This window comes from Lampetra planeri, chromosome 16, assembly GCF_965212315.1.
Source record: "Lampetra planeri chromosome 16, kcLamPlan1.2.h2, whole genome shotgun sequence".
Lineage (NCBI taxonomy): Eukaryota > Metazoa > Chordata > Hyperoartia > Petromyzontiformes > Petromyzontidae > Lampetra > Lampetra planeri.
In genome coordinates, this window is record NC_136122.1 from 13,929,877 (window position 1) to 13,957,766 (window position 27,890).

The window sequence follows — 27,890 nt, forward strand, 5'->3', positions numbered from 1 at the left end:
GGTGATTTCCCCCCATATTTCAACTCCGCGACAGGGCCGCGTGCCTCGTACTCCACCTGTGCAACCTCTCGCGCTGCCTCCTCCCCCCACGCAGACACTGCCGAGACCCTCGTCACACATGCCTGCATCCCCCCCCCCAACTCGCTCCTCCCTTCCCTACAGCCGCCCCAAATCGCGGTGGTCGAAAATAATGCGACCAGACTTCTCATCAACACCCATGAACGTGACCACATCACGCAAACACTCCGACACTCTCCGCTGCCTCCCGCCCCTAGATCGCTCTTGCGGTCTTCCAGATCCTCCACAGATCTGCCCCTGCCTACCTCTCCTCCCATCTCACTCCACTCGGTCTCCTACCTCTCCCCTCCCATCTCACTCCACTCCCCTCCACTCGCTCTCCTACCACTTATCTCATCTCACTCCACTCCCCTCCACTCGCTCTCCTACTTCTACTCATCTCACTCCACTCCCCTCCACTCGCTCTCCTACCACTCATCTCATCTCACTCCACTCCCCTCCACTCGCTCTCCTACCACTCATCTCATCTCACTCCACTCCCCTCCACTCGGTTTCCTACCACTCATCTCATCTCACTCCACTCCCCTCCACTCGCTCTCCTACCACTCATCTCATCTCACTCCACTCCCCTCCACTCGCTCTCCTACTTCTACTCATCTCACTCCACTCCCCTCCACTCGCCCTCCTACCACTCTTCTCATCTCACTCCACTCCCCTCCCCTCGCTCTCCTACCACTCTTCTCATCTCACTCCACTCCCCTCCACTCGCTCTCCTACCACTCTTCTCATCTCACTCCACTCCTCTCCCCTCGCTCTCCTACTTCTCCTCATCTCACTCCACTCCCCTCCACTCGCTCTCCTACCACTCTTCTCATCTCACTCCACTCCCCTCCACTCGCTCTCCTACCACTCTTCTCATCTCACTCCACTCCCCTCCACTCGCTCTCCTACCACTCATCTCATCTCACTCCACTCCCCTCCACTCGCTCTCCTACCACTCTTCTCATCTCACTCCACTCCCCTCCACTCGCTCTCCTACCACTCATCTCATCTCACTCCACTCCCCTCCACTCGGTTTCCTACCACTCATCTCATCTCACTCCACTCCCCTCCACTCGCTCTCCTACCACTCATCTCATCTCACTCCACTCCCCTCCACTCGCTCTCCTACTTCTACTCATCTCACTCCACTCCCCTCCACTCGCCCTCCTACCACTCTTCTCATCTCACTCCACTCCCCTCCCCTCGCTCTCCTACCACTCTTCTCATCTCACTCCACTCCCCTCCACTCGCTCTCCTACCACTCTTCTCATCTCACTCCACTCCCCTCCCCTCGCTCTCCTACTTCTCCTCATCTCACTCCACTCCCCTCCACTCGCTCTCCTACCACTCTTCTCATCTCACTCCACTCCCCTCCACTCGCTCTCCTACCACTCTTCTCATCTCACTCCACTCCCCTCCACTCGCTCTCCTACCACTCATCTCATCTCACTCCACTCCCCTCCACTCGCTCTCCTACCACTCTTCTCATCTCACTCCACTCCCCTCCACTCGCTCTCCTACCACTCATCTCATCTCACTCCACTCCCCTCCACTCGCTCTCCTACCACTCTTCTCATCTCACTCCACTCCCCTCCACTCGCTCTCCTACCACTCTTCTCATCTCACTCCACTCCCCTCCACTCGCCCTCCTACCACTCATCTCATCTCACTCCACTCCCCTCCACTCGCTCTCCTACCACTCTTCTCATCTCACTCCACTCCCCTCCACTCGCTCTCCTACCACTCATCTCATCTCACTCCACTCCCCTCCACTCGCTCTCCTACCACTCTTCTCATCTCACTCCACTCCCCTCCACTCGCCCTCCTACCACTCATCTCATCTCACTCCACTCCCCTCCACTCGCTCTCCTACCACTCTTCTCATCTCACTCCACTCCCCTCCATTCGCTCTCCTACCACTCTTCTCATCCCACTCCACTCCCCTCCACTCGCCCTCCTACCACTCATCTCATCTCACTCCACTCCCCTCCACTCGCTCTCCTACCACTCTTCTCATCTCACTGCACTCCCCTCCATTCGCTCTCCTACCACTCTTCTCATCCCACTCCACTCCCCTCCACTCGCCCTCCTACCACTCTTCTCATCTCACTCCACTCCCCTCCCCTCGCTCTCCTACCACTCTTCTCATCTCACTCCACTCCCCTCCACTCGCTCTCCTACCACTCTTCTCATCTCACTCCACTCCCCTCCCCTCGCTCTCCTACTTCTCCTCATCTCACTCCACTCCCCTCCACTCGCTCTCCTACCACTCTTCTCATCTCACTCCACTCCCCTCCACTCGCTCTCCTACCACTCTTCTCATCTCACTCCACTCCCCTCCACTCGCTCTCCTACCACTCTTCTCATCTCACTCCACTCCCCTCCATTCGCTCTCCTACCACTCTTCTCATCCCACTCCACTCCCCTCCACTCGCCCTCCTACCACTCATCTCATCTCACTCCACTCCCCTCCACTCGCTCTCCTACCACTCTTCTCATCTCACTCCACTCCCCTCCACTCGCCCTCCTACCACTCATCTCATCTCACTCCACTCCCCTCCACTCGCTCTCCTACCACTCTTCTCATCTCACTCCACTCCCCTCCATTCGCTCTCCTACCACTCTTCTCATCCCACTCCACTCCCCTCCACTCGCCCTCCTACCACTCATCTCATCTCACTCCACTCCCCTCCACTCGCTCTCCTACCACTCTTCTCATCTCACTGCACTCCCCTCCATTCGCTCTCCTACCACTCTTCTCATCCCACTCCACTCCCCTCCACTCGCTCTCCTACTTCTACTCTCTCATCTCACTCCACTCCGTTCCACGCACTCTCCTCCTAATGACGGCCGCTCGTTAAAGACCCAGAGATTATAAACGAGCTGTTATCTCGATGCTGGCATGGCTGTTTGCCGGGGTATTTACAACACTGTGGTCGTAAAGACGGAGGGTGAGTTCAAGCCTAGTTTTTCAGAAGGGTTCTGTACTGTATTTTGGCTCGTTTATAAATAGGTGTTTCTCGAGTGAGCGAAATCCACAGCACCCAGAGACAGCTGGAGAGAGAACACCTTCACGACGGAAAGCCCCTGGCGACGCCATGCTGATAACGATGATGTTGCACTGAGGACTGGCGGCTACACTTGACCGTACGACCTTATTTTTCCGTTTGTTTAGCCGGGCAAGCCTCACCGAGTCAGTCCCGAGGCGCATCCTAAAGAGGGTCCTGCCAAACCTTTGCAGGTAGCGCGGCGATGTTCCAGGGTCTCATCCTAATTGAGTAATTTGCAAGACATCTTTTAGCATCGGGATGTTTGGTCAATACCGGTTGCACCGTATCGGGTGACATCCAGTCAAGAACTTGGGGAGATGCGGAGTGGAATTCAGATGTTTCCGGGGCAATGAGTATGCGTGTATGTTGAACTTCTTTCTCACCTTCTTGGTTCTTTCGGTAAAGTCACGTAGAAGGGAAGTAATAAAATAATAAAAATAAATCATAATAAAATAATTCTCACGACTTTTCGGCCACAACGCAAGCAGCCGTCCTCAGGTGGAGAACAGGTCCGTCAAGTAGACAGAGTCAGAGTGTGGCCGAAACGTCGTGAGAATTATTTTATTATGATTTATTTTTATTATTTTTTATTACTTCCCTTCTACGTGACTTTACCGAAAGAACCAAGAAGATGAATCCCTGCAGTCACGAAAGCTTTAAATCGAAATTCTTTCTCACCGTACAGAGCCAATCGTGCCAATGGGAGGTGCGGGTGATTGTGGTGGTGATGGTGGTCATGTTGATGATGGTGATGCCATCGTAAGAGTGAAGGACACGATTTGTTCACTCGATGGTCCATGCCTTGAAGTACTTACCGCTGCCGCAGCTGCTGCTGCTGCTGCGTCACTGATCTCGGTTGTGGCCGTCGAGCTCCCCGAGTGCGTGGGGGTTGTACCGCGCACGAGTCTCTCTTCACCTTCTCCTGAGATGTTCCCCCAGCACGTGGAGTACTACCTGGAAACGCGTCAGAGGGCTGTGTTCCATCGGAGGGCTCTTGAATCTCCATCGTGTTGTGCGTAAGCTGCGCGCAGTGCCCTGTGCGATGTTCCGACTGCCACGGGGGAGGGGGGGGGGTGCGAAGCCAGGAGGCGCAACCATCGGCTCAGCCGTGAGGCCCTTTAAGAGTTCGATGTCCTTAACAAAAATCGAGAGACCTGGCTCACAAAGCCTGTACAATGTACGCCGACCGAAAACAACAAACACCATCATTCGTTGTCGGGTTAACGTTCCCAGTCAACGATAATTACATGCAGCGCTCTGCACAGACGCATTCAACAATCCATGAGCAGTACCGTCGTCTGCTGGCAACCCGCGCTCGCGGCCCAGCGGGCTCCGCGCGCCGTGACGTCGCAGACGCGAGCAGCGCTCAGCGAGGGGTGCCGCTGGGTCCCGGTGCGTTCTTTACGCTCACGCAACGCGCGTGGAATCACACGTGGAAGAAGGCGCTGATTTGTGCTGTATTCGTACCCAGGTGCAATGGATTTGTGTGACCCCTGCCGCCACTAGAGGCCGCCACGTTTAGAGAGGAGGCAAACGGAACTTAAGACGCGACAAGGAACGGAAGGAATCGAGGTGTGACTACTCGATCTTTGATTTTTCACCTCTGCTCCACCTTTGACCGTGTGCGGTGCGAGAGATAGCGTAGCCGTAATGACTGTGGAATTGACGATTGCTGTAATGATGGCTTTTACGATGGCTGTAAACGCTGTAAATTCCCAGGGGCGGGCGTGGGAGAGATTGATTCACGTGGGGGAAGGGGAAGCGAGATGCGGTGATTGCGGGGGGGGGAGTAGAATGATACCCAGGTGCGTGTTTATGGTTGTTGAGTTGTTCCGTGCTGGTGTGGTTGACTGATTCACTCGCTCGACTGGAGGCCACCCCCAACTCTGTCCTCAACATCATAGCGGAGGAGTTCAGTGCTTCTGAAAGTGACGACTCAGTTCGAACCCGTGAACATCGGTTTAATGCAAGGGAGAGTAAACCGACTGTAACACTCTCCACTGTTAATGACGATACACTCTTCAAAGGAGAGCGCATGTTATGTGATCACCACATTGCACGTGCAATGCTCTTAGCCTTTCTAGACCACCTACTCAAAATTATTAAAAGTATCGCCTGTTTCATCGCTACCTGAATGGACGGACGGCCACACATACTTTCAGCTCTCTTCTGGGTTGGTGGTCTAGACAAGGCTGAGATCAATGTCCATGCAATGCATGCAAGGCATGCTGGGAGTTGTGCCCTGGTGCTGTCTGCGAGCAGCACCACGCTGTGCCCTGTTACATCTCATTGTGTCCGGGTCGCACACGTGTCCCTGTTGATGTTGTTGATGATGTTGTTGTTGATGATCGATGGCCTTCATCATCATTTACACAAAGTGATGGACTTGACGAGAGGTGAATGTAGACTGGAGAACCGATGCGAAGTTCAGTTTTTCCTTGTCATTTTAGTTTTGAATTTATTTATGTATTTGGTATAGCCCGGTGAGGCATTCGGCTCTTGAATCGGGTGCAACCGCAACAAACAAAAAACCAAAACATGACCAAGAAAACATCTTAAAGTGACTATGCGCAAACAGAAAAATCCAGGAAAAAACAGCTAAATATTACAGAAAAAGCACCGTACACCAACGCTGTGCAAAAATCATAGTGGGTTGCAAGTCAAACAACAACAACCACAAGACAACTTAGATTAAAGCCACAAGTCTAACTCCGTACTACAACAAACAAACATGGCCAAACCAAAAAAAACTTTTCGAAATTACCTAAATAAAGCCATAAAAGCAATGTAACAGCAATCATAGGAACTGTGACCGAAATTTCACAATAAACGACATAAACAACCACCAGACCCTGCAGCCATAGCTGGCTGCATGAGTCACTCCACAACAGCAGGAGCATCAGTAGGAGTATCAACATTTTTCAATGCACCTTTAAAGATCAGCACACTAAATCAAAACACAAGACAATACTTTGCACTGAATAGCAGTGGCTGCTAGGGGTGTACAACTCCTCTAGAGCAGTTTTGAGTGAAGATCTCACAGGTAGTGACTCAAATTGCAGTTTATTGGCAAGTCGCGATCCGAGACCAGGGATCGGCAACCTGCGGCTCGTCACGGACTGCTTCGTGACGTCATTTATCGAAGACCTGCTCGTATCCGCGGGCGCTGCGGCTCGTGGAACATGGAGGTGTTTTGTACCGAGTTCGAGAAAAAACTTCTTCTTGTTATGTTGCTTGCCGAGCCCTTGTCTCGAGCAGCGGCCCTCAACCTGCGTCTGCTTAGCCCTGTTCGTCCGCCAGGCTCCGCGGATAAATACAAATACAAGCATCCTCACCAATGAAATGTACAATCTCAAACAACTTGGCGCGTTTGGTGGTCCGCGAAACGTTTGGAGGTTGAAAAGGGATCTGCGCACTCGACAAGTTTGGGAACTGCTGTTCTAGACCATTGCTCAACAGGCGAGAAGGTAGCGACCCCCTCCCAATGCAAATGAGATCGACTGAGACTGGTTTCACAAACATGTGCTCACAGCACCAACGCCAGCCCACAAGTGCTCAGCTGCAGCGAACGCCTGTGGGCCAATGGGCTCCTGAGTGGCCATGCCCGTGGGGTTAAGGTTTGAGAAGCCATCCTGTCCCCCCCCTCTCTCGCGCCCTCCCCAGCGGACACATTCCCCGTGGTCGGGGCGGATCGGTTTATCGGTCAGGGAGTTTACATTCGCTAGTACAGCAGTCGTGTGTGTGTGTGCGCAGATTAGACGCGTATTTATTGAAACAAATGTTTAGTTTATAAAAACATTACGCACACACAAGAGATAAAGTTTCCTTATGCAGCCTTATAAGGGACCACCTCTCAAGGGGTCACGTGGCAAGCGACACATCCAGCCGCCTTTAGTACCAACATCAATACAACCATCATCGAGATCAAGACATGAATAATCAAGATGAAGACAATCATTAAGTTCAAGGCATTAATAATCAAGATCGAGACAATAATCATCAAGATCGAGACAATCATCAAGATCGAGACAATCGTTCGAGGCGTTCACTCCCCGCATCTCACTCCCAATGCCGCTGACTGCCCCGTGCTCGATCCCGTAGATGCTGCACAGGAGACCACGTGACCTCCACGAGCTGCCCTCACAGTCCCCCGCCATCAGGTCTTGGAACTTCCTCTTGGTCCCCACCCTGTGTGATGTCTCGCCTATTCAAGCATAGTCCCAACTTACTTTACCCATCGATACAACCCCTCCATGATCGAAATGCACATCGAGTTCCCGTACGTGTACTTTTATGATTCTTAGTTCTACTTGGCAAGATTCTGGCAAACGCCTCCCCTAGACTACTCACCAGAAGTATCCGCGTAGAGTCGCGAGACTCGTTTCGGTATCCCCTCCCTCGCCTGGCGGGACGATGAGTGTCTGCGATGCCCCCTCCTCCTGCATCTCGGCAGTCACACCGCGTGTGCCCCCCGCTGCCTTGTAACCGGATCCCATCGGCGTCGCTGATATCCCCCCCCCCCCCCGTCTGGGGTCACTTTGTTCTCCGTTTCTTTCGTCATCCCTTGATTCTGCTCGTTAACTTCCTTCTGCTGCCCGATGTTTCTTAACGATCATAGCGACTCAAAAGGCTCCTCGCTGTTCAATCCACGACTGTCATGTCTCTCGCACTTCCCCTTCTCAGAGTGCTCGATCCGCTGGCATTTACGACCGGTTATCGCCCTGCATTTGTTAGACATCTTATGACCACACACTCGACAACAACTAATTTACTCTCCCCATTATGGCCGTGCTCGTGGTCACGGCTCGGCTCTCGCTCGGCCTGTAACGCGGCTCGGCTCGCACTTGAGCCGCTCAGCTGCCTACAGAGATGCGGGAGCGAGCAGCTCAGCCATGGCTCGACTCAGGAGAGCCCCACTAATTCTCAAGAGAAATTTACAACAGGGCCCTGTTTTTGTATGTATGCTGAACTTCTTTCGCACCGTACATAACCGTCTGTGCTAATCGGGGGTGCTTCGTGGGTATGCTCTTGTCAATTCTCTTCATGAGCGGCTTTGTGTGGGAGGAAACCAGATACAGTAACCTGGAGAAATCCCAGGACGAATATCAGTGGGCAAACTTAAAGCTTTGCACAGATTGATGCAAAAAAATCCATTGCTGTGCTGCCATTTCTCAGCACGAGCCTACCACCTGGTATTCCCAAGACGTCTCCTATCCCAGCACCAATCAGGCTCAACGCTGATGGGATTCTTACATCTGACGAGAGATCAGGTGCATTGAGTGAGATTCGGTGTTTGCCCAAAATTCCGTCATTGACAGACGACGTATATTTGAACTGTAATCGGGGACATTACACAACTCGCAACACCCACCACAAACTCAACCCAACACCGCAACCACACCCCAATCACAACCTCGACACACCCATTACCAACCTGATAGCTCTATCATCATTCAGACACCTCCATCACCGCCCTGACACCTCCACCAAAGTCTAGCACAGGGGTCGGAAACCTGCGGCTCTTTAAGGACTTCTTAGTGACGTTATTCACATAAATTACGGCTCTTGAAATATTGAGGGGTTTTTTTACCGAATTCGAATAAAAAATGGTTATTCTTGTTATTTTGGTGGCTGACTTCTGGTCTAGCACCTCCATCACTACCCCAAATCACATCCTCGACACGCGTATCACCACTCTCAAAATCGAGACGTGATCGTGGCCAAAGGCGCTGATGCCGCCACATGGTGCCAACGCTCTGACCCCATGTCGCAGCTGTTGCATCGTAGGCACACGGCGACCTCCACGATCCCCGAGTCTCTGAAATCTCCAAAATTACCCCAACACCAGTACCAGCATCCCTATCAATCCCCAACCACCCCCATCACCACATGGACACCGCCATTATCACCTTGATACCTCCATCCATCATCACAAAGCCGACATCATCACCACCACGCACATCACCACCCCCATCACCACTCCGCACCCACACCTCCATCACCACGGCAACACCCACATCGCCACCCCCGCATCCTGCCCCGCACCCTGCCCCGCGCCGCTCCCACCTTTTAGGGCCTTTGCGAGAGGGGATTATAAACCGCGCTACCAAGGTCCCCTCCGACTAAATCTTGAGCAAGCGCTCATGGCGACCTGGAACCGCGGCCGCACGGGGTCTCGCCTCGTCCGGGCGATGTGGCTGCTGCTGCTGATGCTGCTGCTGCTGCTCCCGGCGGTGCGGGGCCTGGGGAATCCAGGTGAGGAGTCGAGCGAGGGTCCTCACGGGTCCCCAGTCGGCGAGGTCACATCGCCTCGAAGAGCCGCTCTCGCTACATACACACGCACAGCACTCGCGAGTGCGTGGGGCTGTTAAATTGGTGCACTGACGCGCACGTGCGCGCTCGTATACACGCATGGGCACGTGGGGCACGTGGGTACACACAGACCCCCCGTGTAGCTTCTGACAGACCGTTGGGGCAAGTCCTGTTCGCGAGCACCGATGAAGGCCGTCACGGCACGCGACAAGGGGGTGGGTGGCCAGCACCACGTCCGGCTGCCTTTGTCTCCCCAGTGGCGATGTTTACACACCGCACCATCTACTCATTGAAGGATGTGTCGACCCAGGGGAGGCCCGGGACCGGTTCAAATATTCGCCATTGTTATTGGTCGTGAGCGGTCATCGAACTCGGGTCACTAACCACTACACTACAGCTCCATACACACGCACACACAGCACAGACACAAACACAGCACAAACATACATCGGGTTATCAAACAATAACCATTTTTAAAATGTATTACCGATCCCGAAAATCACAAACCCGCAATCGTTTTTCGTGGAATTTCAGCCATGAATCCACCGATTGCCCTCGTTTCGCGGTAGCACGATTACATCTTGTTACAGAAATTCGCCGTTCGATTCCAGCGGCCGCCCTGATTAATACTAGGGGTGTATTAACCATGAAACCATTTCAAGATCCAGTGATGCAATTCGCAAAAGTAGGCCATTCGGTGCCGGCGTACTGGTCCAAAGTTGGCAAATTCGCCTTTTTGAAATATCTGCAAATTACGAAAATTGGTATCAACACAGCAATCATGAGACCCTCCTGAACAAGCGACTGAGTGAGGCTTCCCTGGGTACACACGCGAGATGCAACCTTGCACACAGACACACGGCGCACATACACACGCGAGATGCAACCCTGCACACAGACACATGGCGCACACACACACGCGAGATGCAACCCTGCACACTGACACATGGCGCACACACACACGTGACCACACGTGGACACGTGACCACACGTGGACACGCGAACACGTGAACACACACGTGGGCACACACAGATGCACGAACGTACACGTGGACACGAATGAATCGACACACTAAGCGCTATACTTTCTTTATTTTTTACCAAGTAAGGCCCACTGAGTTTTAAAGCTTGTTTTCAGAAGCGACCTGGCCACAAATGATAACTCAACGAAATGGCGTATCGTGTGTAAATGTATTGCAGCCAAATACTCTAAACTCGTGTTTCTAAATAGACAGGTGGTGGAGGCGCATACACAAGTACAGTTCATCAAGTGGAATCGTGAATCTGTCTCAAGTGCCGCCCCCTCGTATGCGCTGGGTGCGTTATCTCCGGGTACTCGAGTTTCCTGCAACACGAAGTCAAACAAAACAAAACACCTCCGAGTTTGAAAAGGAGCTGAGGTCAAAAACTCCCCACAACGCAACATCCTTCCAAGAAAGCAGTCTCTTGACGACACGCGGAGACTGTTGGGTAAACGGAGGGGCCGCGCGTGCGGAGCGCGGCGCTGAACGCCTCCCAGCGTGCCACGCGTCAGACGAGATTCAACATCACGGAGTTACTCATTTGGCGAACTATTTTACACGTGACTTACATACAGAGCACCATATGCGCAATGAAAAAGCAGATGTTTAATTAATGTAATATATGTCAATGTTTAATCGTCATAAATATATATGCCAATGTATAATCTCTATAAATATATACGTAACATCACAGAGGCAGTCACACCCAGAGGAGACATTGAGGTCTTGGAGCCTCCAGTCGAACAGAGCCAGAACGGGTGACCCGGGGGCACAGCAGCAGGATGAGAACGAGCGACCTCCTCTACTGAGTAAAGTGTAATGATTATAGAGGGGGGGGGGTCAGGTACGCGTGAACCATCTCACCCCCTCGCCCGCCCCCCCCCCCCCCCAGCGTGCACGCGCGCCGCTCTCGACTTGAACCTGGTGCTGGAGGCGAACCGCGAGACGGGCACCGTGACCCTGGAGGCCATGAAGACGTTCGCGGGAGCCGCGCTCGAGTCGCTCGCCCCCGCGGGGAACTCGTCCCGCGTGGGGCTGTGGCGCTTCGACCGCGACGCGCAGCCGCTGCTGCGCCTGGGAGACGCCGCCTCCGCCGCCAGCGCGGGCTACGTGCTGGGCCTGCTGGAGGTGGCGCGGGGCGGCCGCAACACGGGCGGCGCCCTCGACTTCATCCTGCACGCCGGGTTCCCTCCCGGGCCGGACGACGGGGTCCATCGCACCAAGGTGAGTGCGGGGAGCGCCGGGGAGGGAGGGAGGGGGACGATGCTGCCTCGTCGGAGCACCGAGCCGGCTCTCAGCCACCCGTGGCGACAGCGGGTTCCCAAGTGTAGCAACGAGATTGCAATCGCAGAGCGGTCACCGAATGCTGCTGAACGATGCGCGGTGTGCGGGGTGGAAAGCGACAGGTCGTGGTGTCTTTATGTATGTGTACGTGTATATACAAAGTGTGTAAAAGATGCCGACAGGCGAACCCGATGAAGTAAACACACACAGAGAGAGAGAGAATACTCACCGAGTCCAAAGACTTGTGACTCGGCGATCCCAAGTCGCAAGTGCCAGTAAAAAGTGTCGTTCACCCTCCTCCACCCGACACAGCCAATGAGCAAGTTGTCACGTGATTACCACAAGTGCCAATGTATCACCGCTTCAGCACTCCGCTGTGCTGGAGAGCGACCCACACACACGTCACAATGGGCACTACCGCTAGCGTCACCAGGCAGTTTCCAGATTGTGAGAGAATCCTCTGAAATTGAGATAAATAAAAATTATCTCAACACAGTTGACAGCTCCGGGCTGAGCGGGGCTTGTAAACGCATTCACATTAATATAAACTAACACAGCATTATAACATTACTACGAAGTTAGTGTTACTCATTAAATAACGGTTAATGTGAGGATTGCTAATCCCTCGCATTAACATAGCCACTTCCGTGCCCTCGTCGAGGAGGCCGCTCTCCTCCTATCTTACAGTCACATGCTCATTTCTCACATTAACATCACTAGCCTCGACCACTTCTTTATGACCCTTGGGCTACACCCATTTCTAACCTTTAAAACAGTCTGCCTGAGCAGCAGACCATGCTTTCCCACCTGCTGATGGACGCTTGTGTTGCGCCCGAAACGTCGTGATTTATTTTATTTTATACCTACGTGACTTTACCAAAGAGTAACATTGACTAATCTGTTTCATCACTAAATATATCTATACATTCCGTTATAAAAAGTATCTAACATAACTTATTATAATCTAACAGCATCATTTAAGGGAATACAGCATATTCAACTCTAGGAATTACTTCCTGGCACATTGGTGACATCACCCCCCGTGTTGAAGGCCCAAGACTGGAGGACGTGTTCGCCATTGTGTCAGTTTCTGATGGTGCTGCTTGTGTAGGTACCAGTTGTTTCAAGGTGGTGTGCGATTGCCCTCCAACACCGGCGTGCTGAAGTAGTGACACATTGCAACTTTTAATCACGTGACTACTTTACTCGTCGGCTGTGTCGGGTGGATGAGGGATTACAAGACACATTTTACTTACGCGATCTGACGCTTTATGAATCACGATTCCCCTCGTTTACCCAGGAAAGCCTCACTGAGACTCGTTTTCAGATGGGTCCCACCAGGTGTTCTCTTAATTTGCAGGTAATTTTCATATTGGGAAAGTTTGGACCATGACGCCAGGACACAATGACCTGCTCCTGCGAATGACATCATGGGATCTTTGAGGTCCACTTTACAGCAGACGGCGCGTTATGTCACGGTCCATACACTCACCGCAGTATTAATCAGGGCAGCCACTGAAATCGAACCGCGAACCTCTGCAACAACAAGCAGCGAATGCGCTACCGCCGGGCCGCGTGACCGCCCGCGTGTCTCCAGGTGCTGATGCTGATGACGACCGGACTCGCGGACGACAGCGTGAGAGGAATCTCCGAGCTGGCGAGCCAAGCCCAGGTGCTCATCGTCACCGTGGGCATCGGGTGAGCGGCCCTCTCCCCTCCCTACCCCTCGTCTATCTCCCTTGTCTCTTAATGTCTCTCTATACTCGCCTCCTGCGTTGCTCGTCTCCCCTATGCCCCCTGCTTTCTCCTTCTCATGTCCCTCTTACGTCTCTGCCACGTCTATCATAAGCATCTCGATAGTCCTCACCGATTGCGAGATGAATGATCGTGCTCCCCCCATACCCCCCCCTGCTCCCTCTTCTCGCCCTGACCCCCCTTCTCCCCATACTCCCCCCTGCTCCCCTCTGCTCCCCAGGCCCCTTGTGGACGAGGAGGAGCTGCAGGCCCTTGCCTCGCTCCCCACGTTCGCGCACCTCTACCCGCTCCAGATCAGCGCGCAAGACGCCCACGTGGTCATGGGCGACATCTGCAGCGGTGCGTGACCCCGACCCTGACCCCACATTGACAACTGCTCCCACATCCCATCACTCAGGTGGCCCCGCGTACTTGCGATGATGATGACGCTGAGGGTCGTGTGCGTGCAGGCACGGGCGTGATGGGCAACTTCCTCTTGAGCCACCAGACGAGCGACATCAACTTCGGTGGCGCAGACAACGGCACAGGTGGGGGCACTCGCTCGAGGATGTGACGGTGCTGATGGTGAGATGATGATGACTGCTACTAATGGTGGTGATGATGGTGGTGTTGGCTATGATTCTATCTTGTGTATGGATGGATAACCGGTCTATGTCTAGGTTAGTTAGCCAGGAAACTGCTTCATGTACCCCGTGGATTGCTTCAATGCATCCACCAATTTTGGAAGTTTTACAAGGGACTCATTGTTGTGTGGCCGATGGACCGGTTGTTGTTGTTGCTGGGATCGCATGCCGGATGCATTCTCATTTGTGAAGGCAGTGGGTGGGGGGATGCTGCCGCGAGGCATGCAGATCTCACTTGGCGTGGACCGGTGTGGTACCTTCGTGTGATTAGCAGTCAATGCGCTGGTTTGAAACGTGGGTTTTAGCCAAAGGGCTCTGGCTGCGCTCCAAAATGATTGGATTTCAGGTGGTGGATCTCAGGAGGAGGGACATTTGATAGCTCAGGTGGCCAGGGTGAAGCAGTTGGCTCTCCCTGTTGCGGTGTTTGAGATCGTGCCCAATTACTTGGAGTGGTAACTCCGAGTGGGGGTAGCAGTGCTGTGTGCACACGCGCCCGGTTCCCCAGCACCGACGTCGGTAGCCACGTCAGTCACCCCTGATGTGACGCCCTATGATACTGATGATGACGATGACACTGCTGCTGCTGATGCTGAATCTCGCGTGCAGAGAAGACCCAGACACCGGCGCCGCCGCCGCCCGTGCACCTTGACGGCACGTGCAGCGCGTGGGGCCTGGGCCACGTGCGCACCTTCGACGGCTTCGCGCTGCGCGCGGCGGGCGCGTGCCCCTACGTGGCGGCGCGCGAGTGCGGGGACGGCGCCTCCAGCTTCAGCGTGGAGGTGCGGCGCAGCGCGGGGCGGATCAGCTCCGTGAGCGCGCAGCTCGACGGCCTCGCGCTCTCCGTCTCCCGCGACGGGAACGTGACCGCGCGCGGGGAGAGGTACGCGGACGCCGCACCCGAGCACGCGTGCACACGCCTCGCCTGCACGCACCCGCGCCTCCATGCAGCGAGCCTAGCTGAGCGTACCCGGACCCGTGTGAGCGCACCTGAATGAACTTGAACTTCCCTGAACGCATCAAAGTGCTACCGAGCACGCTGTTTAAACACGCGTGAGACATGAGAACACACAAGAAGCACACGTGAGTGCAGCTGATCAATACCGGGGCGGACTTCAGCGCCCCTGCGCACCTGTTGGTGCACACGTGGCCTCCCCGCGTGGTACAGGATCTGTGCGCTGATGATGCGGCGCGCGACGCGACTGTGTTTGTCCGTGGGGTGCGCCTCCTCTGGCGTGGCCTCTTGTGTCGGAACGTTGAGTAGCACCGCGTTCATCGCGCTCCACGTGAACTCGTGCCGCCTCCTCCCTCCCGTGTGATCACGCGTGCCGCGTGCTGAGCTCTGTGTTAACCCGTGGGTGCTCTCTGCGTGCTGAGCTCAATGCTGCCCGCTCCCTCCCGTGTGGGTGAGCAGGGTCCGCCTGCCGTTCAGCGACACCGGCGTGCAGGTGACGCGCGTGGGCGCCTACACGACCGTGCGCATGCGCAACGTGATGGAGCTTCGTCTCAGCGTGGACCAGTCCCTCACGGTGCCTCCCAACGCCGCTCGGCCCGCTCAGCCCCCCCCCCCCCCGTCCACTCACGCGCACAGCACCCACGCAGCATTCACATCCATATCCACCACCACCACGCGCATAGTTCACGCATACTCAGCACACCGCTCCTGCTACTTTACCCGCCATAGCATGGCAGGCGCTGTCTCGGACCTCACTCCACGTGTTGCGCCCACAGATTTCCGTGGACAAGAGGTTCAAGGGGCGCATGTGTGGCCTGTGCGGGGACTACAACCAGGACCCCGTGAACTCCGAGTTCAAGGACGGTGAGCGCGCTCCTGCTGAACTCACGCCAGCCCAGCCACGCTCAGTGCTGCAAGACATGGATACGCATGGCGTCTAAATGCTGACCACATCTCACGATGTCGCAGAGAGTGAGATCCAGAGGGAAAGCAGATCTCGAGTCTGCGCCATGGTGTTGATGGCGGCCTGAAGGGAGTTACAGACAATGTGGGAAGCCGAGAATGAGCGCTTCCCCACGGTCCCCTGTCCCCTGCTCCCATCCAGTCCCCTGACTGACGCCTTCCCCTGCTCCCCGTGTCCCAGACATGCGCACGGTCGCCGACTTCGTGAAGGCGCAGAAGCTCGCGGACGGCAGTGCGGTTTGCACCGAGGAGACGGCGCCTCCGGGACCCCCCGCGCTCAACTGCTCCAGACACGTGAGGAGCCGCGCTCGGCTGGGGCACCTTGAGCACGTGACCTACGCACCCCCCCCCCCCCCCGGAGCGGTGCCTCGACCCCCGTGCCCCCCTCTTATCCGCACCCCCCCCCCGTCCCTCTCTAGGTGGACACCTGCCGCGCGTTCACGCAGCTCCCCGCCTTCTCCGGGTGCGAGGACGTCGGGGTGGACGTGCACGCGCTCGTGGTCGCGTGCACGCGGGACGTGTGCGCGTGCGTGGAGACGTGGGGGCTGCCCCCCGCGGAGTGCGCCTGCGACTCCCTGGCGGAGCTCTCGCGGCAGTGCGCGCTCGCGGGGGGCCGCCCGGGGGCGTGGAGGAACTCCCAGCTGTGCCGTGAGTGCCGCTCGCCCACTCACTCACCCACTCACCCACCCACCCACTCACTCACTCACCCACCCACTCACCCACTCACCCACCCACTCACCCACCCACTCACCAACTTACTCACCCACTCACTCAGACATCACTCACTCTAATTTGAAGTCTCGCAGCCCTATTTTGGGACGAGAGCGAGAATCTCAAAGTACCATTCAATCCTAGATTTGAAGTTTTTGTGACTGCAAATATCCATGCTCTTCGGTTCTTTCGGTAAAGTCACGTAGGTGTTGCGCCCGAAACGTCGTGATTTAATTATTATTCTTCTTGGTTCTTTCCCCCACGCAGCCGCCTTGTGTCCTGACGCGATGCAGCACTCGGAGTGCGGCACCAGCTGCCTGGACACGTGCTCCAACCCCACGGCCAGCGCCCTGTGCGAGGATGCCTGCCTCGACGGCTGCTTCTGCCCCCCTGGTACCCGCACTCATCTGCCCCGCTCACCTGCCCCACCCACCTGCCCCGCTCACCTGCCCCGCTCACCTGCCCCGCTCACCTGCCCCGCTCACCTGCCCCGCTCACCTGCCCCGCTCACCTGCCCCGCTCACCTGCCCCACTCACCTGCCCCGCCCACCTGCCCCGCTCACCCGCCCCGCTCACCTGCGTTACGGAGTGAGTGGTCTGGCCTCGTTCTCACACGTTCAGCGGTTTTGTTTTACACGAGAGATGAGACCGTTCGGCCGACACCTCCTGCCAACACGAGTGAGTTTCCCCTCTCACTGATCCGGCTCGCGCTCCGGGATTCCTGCCGGGATCGCATCTCGAGCACGGATGGGTGGCGGCCGGATCCCGCGGGGAGGAGACGAACGCAGAGCGAGCGCTCCCGCACGACGATCTCGCGTAGACCGACTCGAAAAACCCCGGACGCCCGTTTTCCCTCCCGCCACTTCTCCATTGGCCGATTCCTATCGAGAAGCTCTCTCACGGCCGCTTCTCGCTCCACGTGATCTCGCACATCGCCCGCCCTGCGCTCGCTCATCTCCTGCCGGCCTGGGTTTGAATGCCTCTGAACACGGTTCAGGACATCCCTGGCGTGAGATCGTCTCACGCCTCACTCCATACACCCCGCTGCTCACCGCATGCGTAGAATTGTGGAATCGGGGACTTTATTCTCCACCATCCACAGCCACTTACTGCCGACGCAGCGTGTCCCACGGTGCGCGGTGTGCGTCATCATCGTCCCAGTGACTGTCGTCCAGACACTCCTGGAGATGTCTCTCGTGAACTCGCTCACATCACATCACAGGGCCCGGGACTTTCAACTCGCATCGGACTTTGGCCAATTCTCCCCCCTCTCTGAAACGTTTGGAGACCACACGCGAGGCGGCCTGGCAAGGAAGCCGAGGGAGGTGAGGTGTTCTCGCGGGGGGGCAATCACGAGCGCCAGACGCAGCCGCGTGTGGCGTGTCTGCTGAGGGGCACCTCCCCTGGAGCGAGTCCCGTGGCCGTGGCATCACGCAACCACCTACACACACCCACACTCACCTACACACACCTACACACACCTACACACACCTACACTCACCTACACACACCTACACTCACCTACACACACCTACACACACCCACACTCACCTACACACACCTACACACACCTACACACACCTACACTCACCTACACACACCTACACACACCCACACTCACCTACACACACCTACACACACCTACACACACCTACAAGCGCCCTCTACTCATCTACACTCACCTACACACACCTACACACACCTACACTCAACTAACTATACAAAGACAAGTCTTAACAGACTGTTGGGGAAAGAGCTGTTAGCGAGCACCAATGAAGGCCGGCACGGCACACGAGGGAGTGGGTGGCCAGCACCACGCAAGGCCGACTTTGTCTCCCCAGTGGCGATGTTTACACATCGCACCAGGTACTCTTTTGAGGCTGAGTCGACCTTGAGGAGGCCCAGGACCGATTCAGATAATTGCGACTGGTGTGGGCCGTGAGTGAAAATCGAATTCGGGTTGCTGGTTTCGTAGCGCAGTGCGCTAGCCGTTGCACTCCCACTCCACATTAACGGTAATCACCTACACATACCTACACTCACCTACACACACCTACACACATCTACACACACCTACACACACCTACACACACCTACACTCACCTACACTTACCTACACACACCTACACACACCTACACACACCTACACACACCTACACACACCTACACACACCTACACTCACCTACACTCACCTACACACACCTACACACATCTACACACACCTACACACACCTACACACACCTACACTCACCTACACTCACCTACACACACCTACACACACCTACACACACCTACACTCACCTACACACACCTACCTGTACACACCTGCAATCACCGTGAACTAATTTGCATGGATTGCGTGCGAAATTTATATAGCTCACTCGGAGCCAATAGGGAGTTGGGGAAGTGCGGGGGGGGGGGGCGAGCCGTGGCGTTGTACCTTAGTTAACCTCACGACGTTTACGACAGCGAGGGGCAAAGGGGGGGCCACGTGGCGAGGCGGAGGATGATGGGGGGGGGGTTGCTCATGGGCCGTCGGTGCCATCGTCGGTGCCAGGACAAGTCCTCATCCCCTTCTGCAGCCACGGTGCCAACAGCTCTCGATTAATGCACCGGTTTATTGGGGCTCTTCAACTCAGAAATGCACGACCATCCCCGTGGCTGGGGATATGCGGGGGAGGCTGCAATGAAACAGATATATAGTGTGCTGCTTGCCAAACACAATAAACATCTGCACACACCTTTTGCACTACCAGCAATAACCGTACCCTCATGCAAGTACAAAGACAAAGATTCCCTTCATCGCCTTGTCGGGGCAAGTGTCGTTGTCGAGCAGCAACTTTTAAGGCCGGCATGGCACAAGGGCAGGCCAGCACCTCACCCGTCCGCCTTTGTCTCCCCAATCCCCATCCTCCTGTACCGTATCAGCCCACCTCTTCAAAACGCACGCACGCGGGTGCGGGTAGATACTTTCTGAGCTGCTGCGGTCGCCGATTCACCCTCTCAGTTAAATCTCCACGGCACGGCCGTCCTCGCGTTGGAAGTTGTTCCAACTGTGGGAGCGGAGGACGCAATGGTCCTCGTGGACTTTGCGATCCTCATGATGATGTACACATGTGTTGCGTCACTCAACACATGTACACGCACCTCCGATTAGCACGGTTGGCTGCGTACGGTGTGAAATAAGTTCAACATGCATACATATATATGTGCAGACGGCTAGCCGCTGCTACACTTGTCCCTTGGTTCCTTACGGAACATAGTCGGATTCAAATTTTCCCTCCCATCACCGCGGTGTTCCAGCTCATTCTGGCCCAGGTACAGCCCTGGGTGTAACAATCTAAGCAATATCCAGCCTCGTCTCCCTGCCTAGCTTCCATGATCCGCCAGGTAGCATCACGCAGGTTCCCATCTAGACACATTTCCCATTTCGTCCGATTTTTGGCAAAAAAGCACAGACGAGACCATCGCCGACAATGAGTGGTGGGGAAGGCGCGGTCAGGGTGGCAGCGGGGCCGGCGGTGGTGATGGATGAGGCAGGAATCGGGCCGTTGATTTCAAATCTCTGAATTAGGCTCTGATCTCTGCCCTTGTAGTCTCAAGCGGTTGATGGCAGCATAAATCGCATGGAGATTGGCAGCGTCGTCGCCTGACTCAGCCCGACCCTAAACCCCGAGGAGTCACCAGCGACCCCTCGGCTGGGGCAAGGGTCTCCCCAGCACCAGCGGTGTTGTTGTTTTCATTCATGTCTTTATTTATTTAATTTGGTAGCGTGCCCTTTAAACACGACCTCGACAGCTTCAGTCCAGTCCATCAGTGGAAATGAGCCAAATCATTCATTTACACCCCCCCCCCCCCCCCCCCAGGCACGGTGATGGATGACGTGGACGAGGCGCAGGGCGGGCGCTGCGTGCCGGTGGAGCAGTGCTCCTGCGTGTTCGACGGCAGGCAGTACCCCCCCGGCGGGGTGCTGAGGACCCCCTGCAGTAAATGGTACGAGCCCCTTATAGGCCCCCTCTGCCCCTTCATCACTTTGTAGTTGGTACGATCCGCGAGGCTGCAATAGGCCGGTAACAGACCACGAATTTCAAGTTCGACTTCGGCCAAATGCTGCACATGTTCACGCAACCAGAGCGGTGCCGACAACCGCATCCACAGTCACATCCACAGTCACATCCACAGTCACAGTCACATCCACAGTCACATCCACAGTCACATCCACATCCACAGTCACATCCACAGTCACATCCACAGTCACAGTCACATCCACAGTCACATCCACAGTCACATCCACAGTCACAGTCACATCCACAGTCACATCCACAGTCACATCCACAGTCACATCCACAGTCACATCCACAGTCACATCCACAGTCACATCCACAGTCACAGTCACATCCACAGTCACATCCACAGTCACATCCACAGTCACATCCACAGTCACATCCACAGTCACATCCACAGTCACATCCACATCCACAGTCACATCCACAGTCACATCCACAGTCACATCCACAGTCACAGTCACATCCACAGTCACATCCACAGTCACATCCACAGTCACATCCACAGTCACATCCACAGTCACATCCACAGTCACATCCACAGTCACATCCACAGTCACAGTCACATCCACAGTCACATCCACAGTCACATCCACAGTCACAGTCACATCCACAGTCACATCCACAGTCACATCCACAGTCACAGCCACAGTCACATCCACAGTCACATCCACAGTCACATTCACAGTCACATCCACAGTCACATTCACAGTCACATCCACAGTCACATCCACAGTCACAGTCACATCCACAGTCACATCCACAGTCACATTCACAGTCACATTCACAGTCACATTCACAGTCACATTCACAGTCACATTCACAGTCACATTCACAGTCACATTCACAGTCACATCCACAGTCACATCCACAGTCACATCCACAGTCACATTCACAGTCACATCCACAGTCACATCCACAGTCACATCCACAGTCACATTCACAGTCACATCCACAGTCACATCCACAGTCACATCCACAGTCACATTCACAGTCACATCCACAGTCACATCCACAGTCACAGTCACATCCACAGTCACATCCACAGTCACATCCACAGTCACATTCACAGTCACATCCACAGTCACATTCACAGTCACATCCACAGTCACATCCACAGTCACATTCACAGTCACATCCACAGTCACATTCACAGTCACATCCACAGTCACATCCACAGTCACATTCACAGTCACATTCACAGTCACATTCACAGTCACATTCACAGTCACATTCACAGTCACATTCACAGTCACATTCACAGTCACATCCACAGTCACATCCACAGTCACATCCACAGTCACATCCACAGTCACATCCACAGTCACATTCACAGTCACATCCACAGTCACATCCACAGTCACATCCACAGTCACATCCACAGTCACATCCACAGTCACATTCACAGTCACATCCACAGTCACATTCACAGTCACATCCACAGTCACATCCACAGTCACATCCACAGTCACATCCACATCCACAGTCACAGTCACATCAACAGTCACATCCAAAGTCACCGGTCAATTCGAAGATGCTCCGAGCAGCGACACCTCCTGCTCGCCAGGGCGGGAGCGAGCGAGCGTCGTGCAGGAATCATCCGGTACTCGCGTCGTGATCCAGCAGCAGTGGCAACGACCGAGTGGCCGAGTGGCACACGGGGGGGGGGGGGGGGTAGCCACGTCCCCGTGAGCGTGCCCCCCGCGCCAGTTGCGGCCTCTCCGACGCGAGTGCCAGCCACGTGCATCAATCAACGGACCACGAGAATTGAACCTCTGTGTTGATTTATAAAGGAGGTTTCACTCCAGCCACACACAACTGGCCATTGTAGAGCACACCAGACTGCCTTGCCCCGTGGGTGTGCTGCTCTAACCCGTGCCCCCCCCCCCCCCCCCGTGTGACACAGCGAGTGCGTAGGGGGCCAGTGGAACTGCTCGAGTCTGCCGTGCCCGGGGATGTGCAAGCTGGAGGGCGGCTCCCACTTCACCACCTTCGACCACCGCACCTACACCTTCCACGGGAACTGCCTCTACACCCTCTCGCAGGTGAGCGCGCTGCCCAGGAGGCCAGCTGTGGGTGGTGACGAGGTGTAGGTGGTGACGAGGTGTAGGTGGTGACGAGGTGTGGGTGGAGACGAGGTGTGGGTGGTGACGAGGTGTGGGTGGTGACGAGGTGGGGGTGGTGACGAGGTGGGGGTGGTGACGAGGTGTGGGTGGTGACGAGGTGTGGGTGGTGACGAGGTGTAGGTGGTGACGAGGTGTAGGTGGTGACGAGGTGTGGGTGGAGACGAGGTGTGGGTGGTGACGAGGTGTGGGTGGTGACGAGGTGTAGGTGGTGACGAGGTGTGGGTGGAGACGAGGTGTGGGTGGTGACGAGGTGTGGGTGGTGACGAGGTGTAGGTGGTGACGAGGTGTAGGTGGTGACGAGGTGTGGGTGGTGACGAGGTGTGGGTGGTAACGAGGTGTGGGTGGTGACGAGGTGGGGGTGGTGACGAGGTGTGGGTGGAGACGAGGTGTGGGTGGTAACGAGGTGTGGGTGGTGACGAGGTGGGGGTGGTGACGAGGTGTGGGTGGAGACGAGGTGTGGGTGGTAATCAGGTGTTGGTGGTAACCAGTTGTGATTTTGGCTCATCACTGGAGGTCTCGGTGCACGATTGTGCAAAACTACACTCACGGTCCCAGTCCCCCCACCGCACCACCCCCCCACCCCACCACCCCACCACATTTCGTGGCCCCAGCACACGGGCCCCCTGTGGCCCATGCGCCCCGGTGCAGTTGCAGGCATTGCCATGGACCAGGTATAATAAACACACCTGGACGAGTCGGAGAGAGAACAGCAATGCGGTGAAACCCAAGGACAGGTGGCGAGTGGCCCAGCGGCACCGCCCGCGCCCCGATAGCCGCCCCCCCTCTGGGCGGCGAGGGGCTGCGGCGCAGCGCTCGCGGATCTCCTCTCGTGCCGGGGTTTGCCGCGTGGCTGCCACCGTCGCGGCCTTCGTCAAGTTTCTCACGCTCGCGCCCCAATGCGGCCGCGTCCCCGACGTCTCGCGACAAAGTCCGCGAGTTACGACACCGATCGGATGGCTGGCGGCGTATCATCGCCGACTCTCGCAAACACACGCACGCCCATCGTAAAACGATGCTGCACAACGAGCGACTGCAATAAAGAACACGATCGGAGCTCGGCACCACGGGCAGGCGCGCGTGTGAGCGGGCACGACTCGCAGTGCAGGGGCCTCGCTGGTGCCCGCTCCGAGCCACGCGCGGCAGGGCCGGTGCCTCGAGCTCGCGTTGGCTTGAAGACAACATACGCGGCCATCACAGAATACACGTGTCCCTTCTGTGGGCTCCTTCTCCCTGGACATTCCCTAGAAATGGTTATCCGACAATCCTCATCCCTCCTCGACGAACCTCCGTGTCGTGGCGCAGTGGCTGGCGCGCGGAGCCACTGACCCGGCGGCCCAGGTTCTGTTCCCTGCCATGGCCAACGTCAGTTGCAATTATGCGAATCGGTTGTGGGCCTCTCCCAGGTCGGCTCAGCATTAAATGAGTACTCTGTGCGGTGCGTACACATCGGCTCGGGGGAGACGATGGCGGCCGGCCATGGTTCTGGCCACACTGGCCCCTCGTGCGCCGTTCCAGACTCCGCAGGTCGATTGGTCGACGTGAACTTTGTTACTCCGCCGTGAGTCGTCGAAGGCCGAAGGGGAAGCGCGGACGGCAGAGAGCGGGTCCTGATGGGCGCTGGCGAATGTGTTGCGCCTGCACTTGAACTCGCCGATCGTCGTGACCTCACCACCGGGGCTGCCCGTGAGACGCTCTGTTGGCTTCATGCACCGCGCGCACTCTCACAGGTGGCGGTGACTGTGCGTCTATGACATCGCTCAGGCTGGTGTAATGGTTCGCCCAGTTGCCTTGTATCGTGCATGTGTGTATCATGTGTGTGTGTGTGTCATGTATCGTGCATGTGTGTATCATGTATGTGTGTGTTTCATGTATCGTGCATGTGTGTATCATGTGTGCGTGTATCCTGCATGTGCGTGTACCGTGCTTGTGCATCAGGACTGCGCAGGACGCGAGTTCACGATCCTCGCCGAGCTGCGGCCGTGCTCCTCCACGAGCCGCGCCACGTGCCTCACCTCCGTGTCGCTGCTGCTGCTGGCGCACGGCGGCGAGGTGAGCATCCTCACCACTCACCAACATCACCCACCACTCACCAACATCACCCACCACTCACCAACATCACCCACCACTCACCTCCTCACCTCCGTGTCGCTGCTGCTGCTGGCGCACGGCGGCGAGGTGAGTTCACTTGCTACTCAATCAGTAACTCCGAGTTCATCTCTCACAGGGCTGTTGCACACCTTTACGTATTCAGTCGCGGCGGTTATTCTAAAGTGTGGCTTCATGAATTTTAGGATGAATCACGACTGACTGAACGTAAACATTTGCTCGCTGCGCCGCCTGCTTCCCGGGTGTCAATGCGTGGTGACCTCCTGGGCTCATCTCGGTGTCTGTGTCGCGCGTCTCAGGTCATGAAGTTTGAGTCGAATGGCCGTGTGTTCATGAACTCCATGATCCTCAACCTGCCCTTCAGCAACAATGGTGTGTGCAGCTCACAACACACACGTGACACACGCGTCATACCACACGTGACACACGCGCCACATGCCACACACCCTAACCATCATGGTAGAGTATGGTCAAATAACCCCCACAACCCCACACGGGATGGGAGGCCCTCATCCAGCAGTGGAGTAACTAACAGTGGCGTGACAAACACGGCTGTGTATGTCCGTGCACAAAAATTGGTGTCGTGCGTTATCACTTCTGCAGACATCGAGAGTTTGAACAAAGTCTCAAACGTAATCTTGGTGAAGGCCGTACAGACACGGTAATCTCATTGCGATCTGCTTCAACGCTTTCCATTCGTCACAGTGGAAACACAAATCGGTATTTCCCACCGGTGACCACCGCACCTTGTTCCAAGCCCTCACCACACCTCAGCTGTGAGTTTTATCTCAGCACGTCCGTGTGCCACCGCCGTGGTTATCGTCGCGACTCTACGATAACTGCGCGGAGGCACGCAGGGAACGACCTGAAGGCGCCCCCCCCCCCCCCCCGTGCGCACAGCCGGCCTGCAGGTGTTCCGCCAGTCGTCCATGTTCGTGCAGGTGGCCACCCGCTCCGGCCTGCACCTCCAAGTGCAGCTGCAGCCCCAGATGCAGCTCTACGTGAGCGTGTCCGTCGCCTACAAGAACCGCACCTGTGGTGAGGCCCTTGCACGGCGCGCACACCGTTTTGTCATCCCCACCGCGCTTTTGACGGTCGCGGCATGGAGATGAAGATTCAATTCGGAAATCTCCGAGTGGTGTAACCCTCTAAGTTGGAGAACAGCGAGTGAAAGGGAATATCGCAGAGCTAGCGCCGAGGTCCCAAGTGACCCCTGGTCCACACTGCAGGGGGCAGCGCTTTCCCATCCGTTCTGTCACCAAGAGAAATGTTCGTGGCATTTCAGCCAATCCGAGATTCTCAGGGACGAGGGTCCAGGGTCCATACGGGGTTCCTGAGTCTGAGATCCGAGGTCCTGGGATACAGGGTTCCGGGTTCTGGGATACAAGGGTCCCGGGGTACAGGGCTCCCAGCATCTGGGAATCAGGGGTCCTGGGGTACAGTGCTCCAGGGTCTGGGATCGGGGCTCCTGGGGGGTGCCACGGTCTCTGTGCTGGGCTCGCGGTACCGTCGTGACGCGCTGCCGCCGCGTCCGCGCCAGGACTCTGCGGGAACTACAACGACGTGCTGGCGGACGAGCTGAAGACGTCGTGCGGCCTCGTGGAGGCCACCTCCCCCCCCTTCGCCAACTCGTGGAAGGCGCAGACGGGCTGCCCCGACACGGCCGAGGAGCTGCAGGACCCGTGCTCCATCAACGCGCACACCGGTGGGTCCCGCGGGGCACGCTCACGCGGGGCTCGGGTGAGCCCCTGCACGCGGTCGCCTGAGGGGCGCGATGCTGACCGGCGCCAGATGAGCGTGACCCACGGTGGCGGCGCGAGATCGATGGATGCCGACTGTGCGGGGAGAGGGACTCGAGTTGCTATGCTCCCTGACTCTGCAACTCGATTCCAAGTCACAACAGCAATAGTGCAACAATCACATTTCTAGTTAGGTTGTCAAATGTAGTCTAGATCGTGCATTTGGAATGTCTTTGATGTGAGCCCAAGTCGTAGCAATGCTGTTCATGCGTCATGAGTGGGTTTACGTCGTGTCCTGGTTAAACAGAGCAGACCGAAATTTCCCGTCAAACGTATAAACATATTTGCTTGAATTGGCTTGTTTTCAAGCTCCATTGATTGAGCAATGTCTTTTTGAGTTTTGTTGTTATGATTAGTGTTGTAAAGCACCAAAGGATGCTTTGCATAAAGTGTGCATTGTAAATTGAACTTTCGCAATGCCACCTCCATCGTCTGTGAATGTGGACGCAACTTCCTGATGAACTTCACGCGTAAGAGGTGGCTGGTTTATTGATGCTCAAGGACAAACCGCCAGTGGTTGGTGGCCGGGGCGGACCGAGTGGAGGCGCCGGTCACAATTGTAACGCAAGATGATCATTAACAGCGTCGTTGCTGAGAATACAAACGTACCCATCTGGACGAATGCAATAATCTACCTCTTGGTCTCCCTGCTTACGCTCTCACTCCCCTCTAACAAATAAAAACTGCTTCTGCTCAGATTATTTTCAATCTCTCATTTAATTCTCACACTTTGCCTCTCCTCGATCAATTCCACTGGCATCCCGTTTACTACACCGCTGGCTTTTGAAATACCTCACGAGTCTTTAAATATCTCCATGGCCTTGCCCCACCTCATCTCGCCTCTCTCATCTCCTGCCACGTCCCCTCCTCTCATCCGCTTCATTCCCAATCTTTGCTCTGTCCATCCTTTTCACTGTGCCAAATCTCATGTTCGATCCTTCTCCCTCCTTGCACTCCTCCACTGGAATCGACTGCCCCTCCTTCCATTTCCCTCTCAAATCCTCACCTCATCTCCATTGCACATTCCCTTCCTCTTCCCTCGCCTCTCCACTCCACTCTCA

General features: G+C 55.9%; 1 protein-coding gene across 1 annotated transcript in view; it reads left to right on the forward strand.

Moving 5' to 3' along the window:
• The first annotated feature begins 4,391 nt into the window (after positions 1-4,391).
• LOC144722990 (uncharacterized) overlaps positions 4,392-27,890 on the forward strand; it is a 42,577-nt gene continuing 19,078 nt past the window's right edge. The window contains exons 1-21 of the mRNA XM_078601475.1: positions 4,392-4,502; positions 7,212-7,270; positions 9,184-9,365; positions 11,337-11,668; positions 13,326-13,426; positions 13,704-13,822; positions 13,933-14,010; positions 14,713-14,986; positions 15,518-15,632; positions 15,835-15,922; positions 16,203-16,315; positions 16,441-16,669; positions 17,000-17,125; positions 20,601-20,727; positions 22,705-22,843; positions 23,573-23,839; positions 24,227-24,286; positions 24,860-24,973; positions 25,330-25,402; positions 25,931-26,068; positions 26,571-26,867. Coding sequence (XP_078457601.1) covers positions 4,392-4,502; positions 7,212-7,270; positions 9,184-9,365; positions 11,337-11,668; positions 13,326-13,426; positions 13,704-13,822; positions 13,933-14,010; positions 14,713-14,986; positions 15,518-15,632; positions 15,835-15,922; positions 16,203-16,315; positions 16,441-16,669; positions 17,000-17,125; positions 20,601-20,727; positions 22,705-22,843; positions 23,573-23,839; positions 24,227-24,286; positions 24,860-24,973; positions 25,330-25,402; positions 25,931-26,068; positions 26,571-26,867 — 3,142 coding nt within the window. The remainder of the gene's footprint in view (positions 4,503-7,211; positions 7,271-9,183; positions 9,366-11,336; positions 11,669-13,325; positions 13,427-13,703; positions 13,823-13,932; positions 14,011-14,712; positions 14,987-15,517; positions 15,633-15,834; positions 15,923-16,202; positions 16,316-16,440; positions 16,670-16,999; positions 17,126-20,600; positions 20,728-22,704; positions 22,844-23,572; positions 23,840-24,226; positions 24,287-24,859; positions 24,974-25,329; positions 25,403-25,930; positions 26,069-26,570; positions 26,868-27,890) is intronic.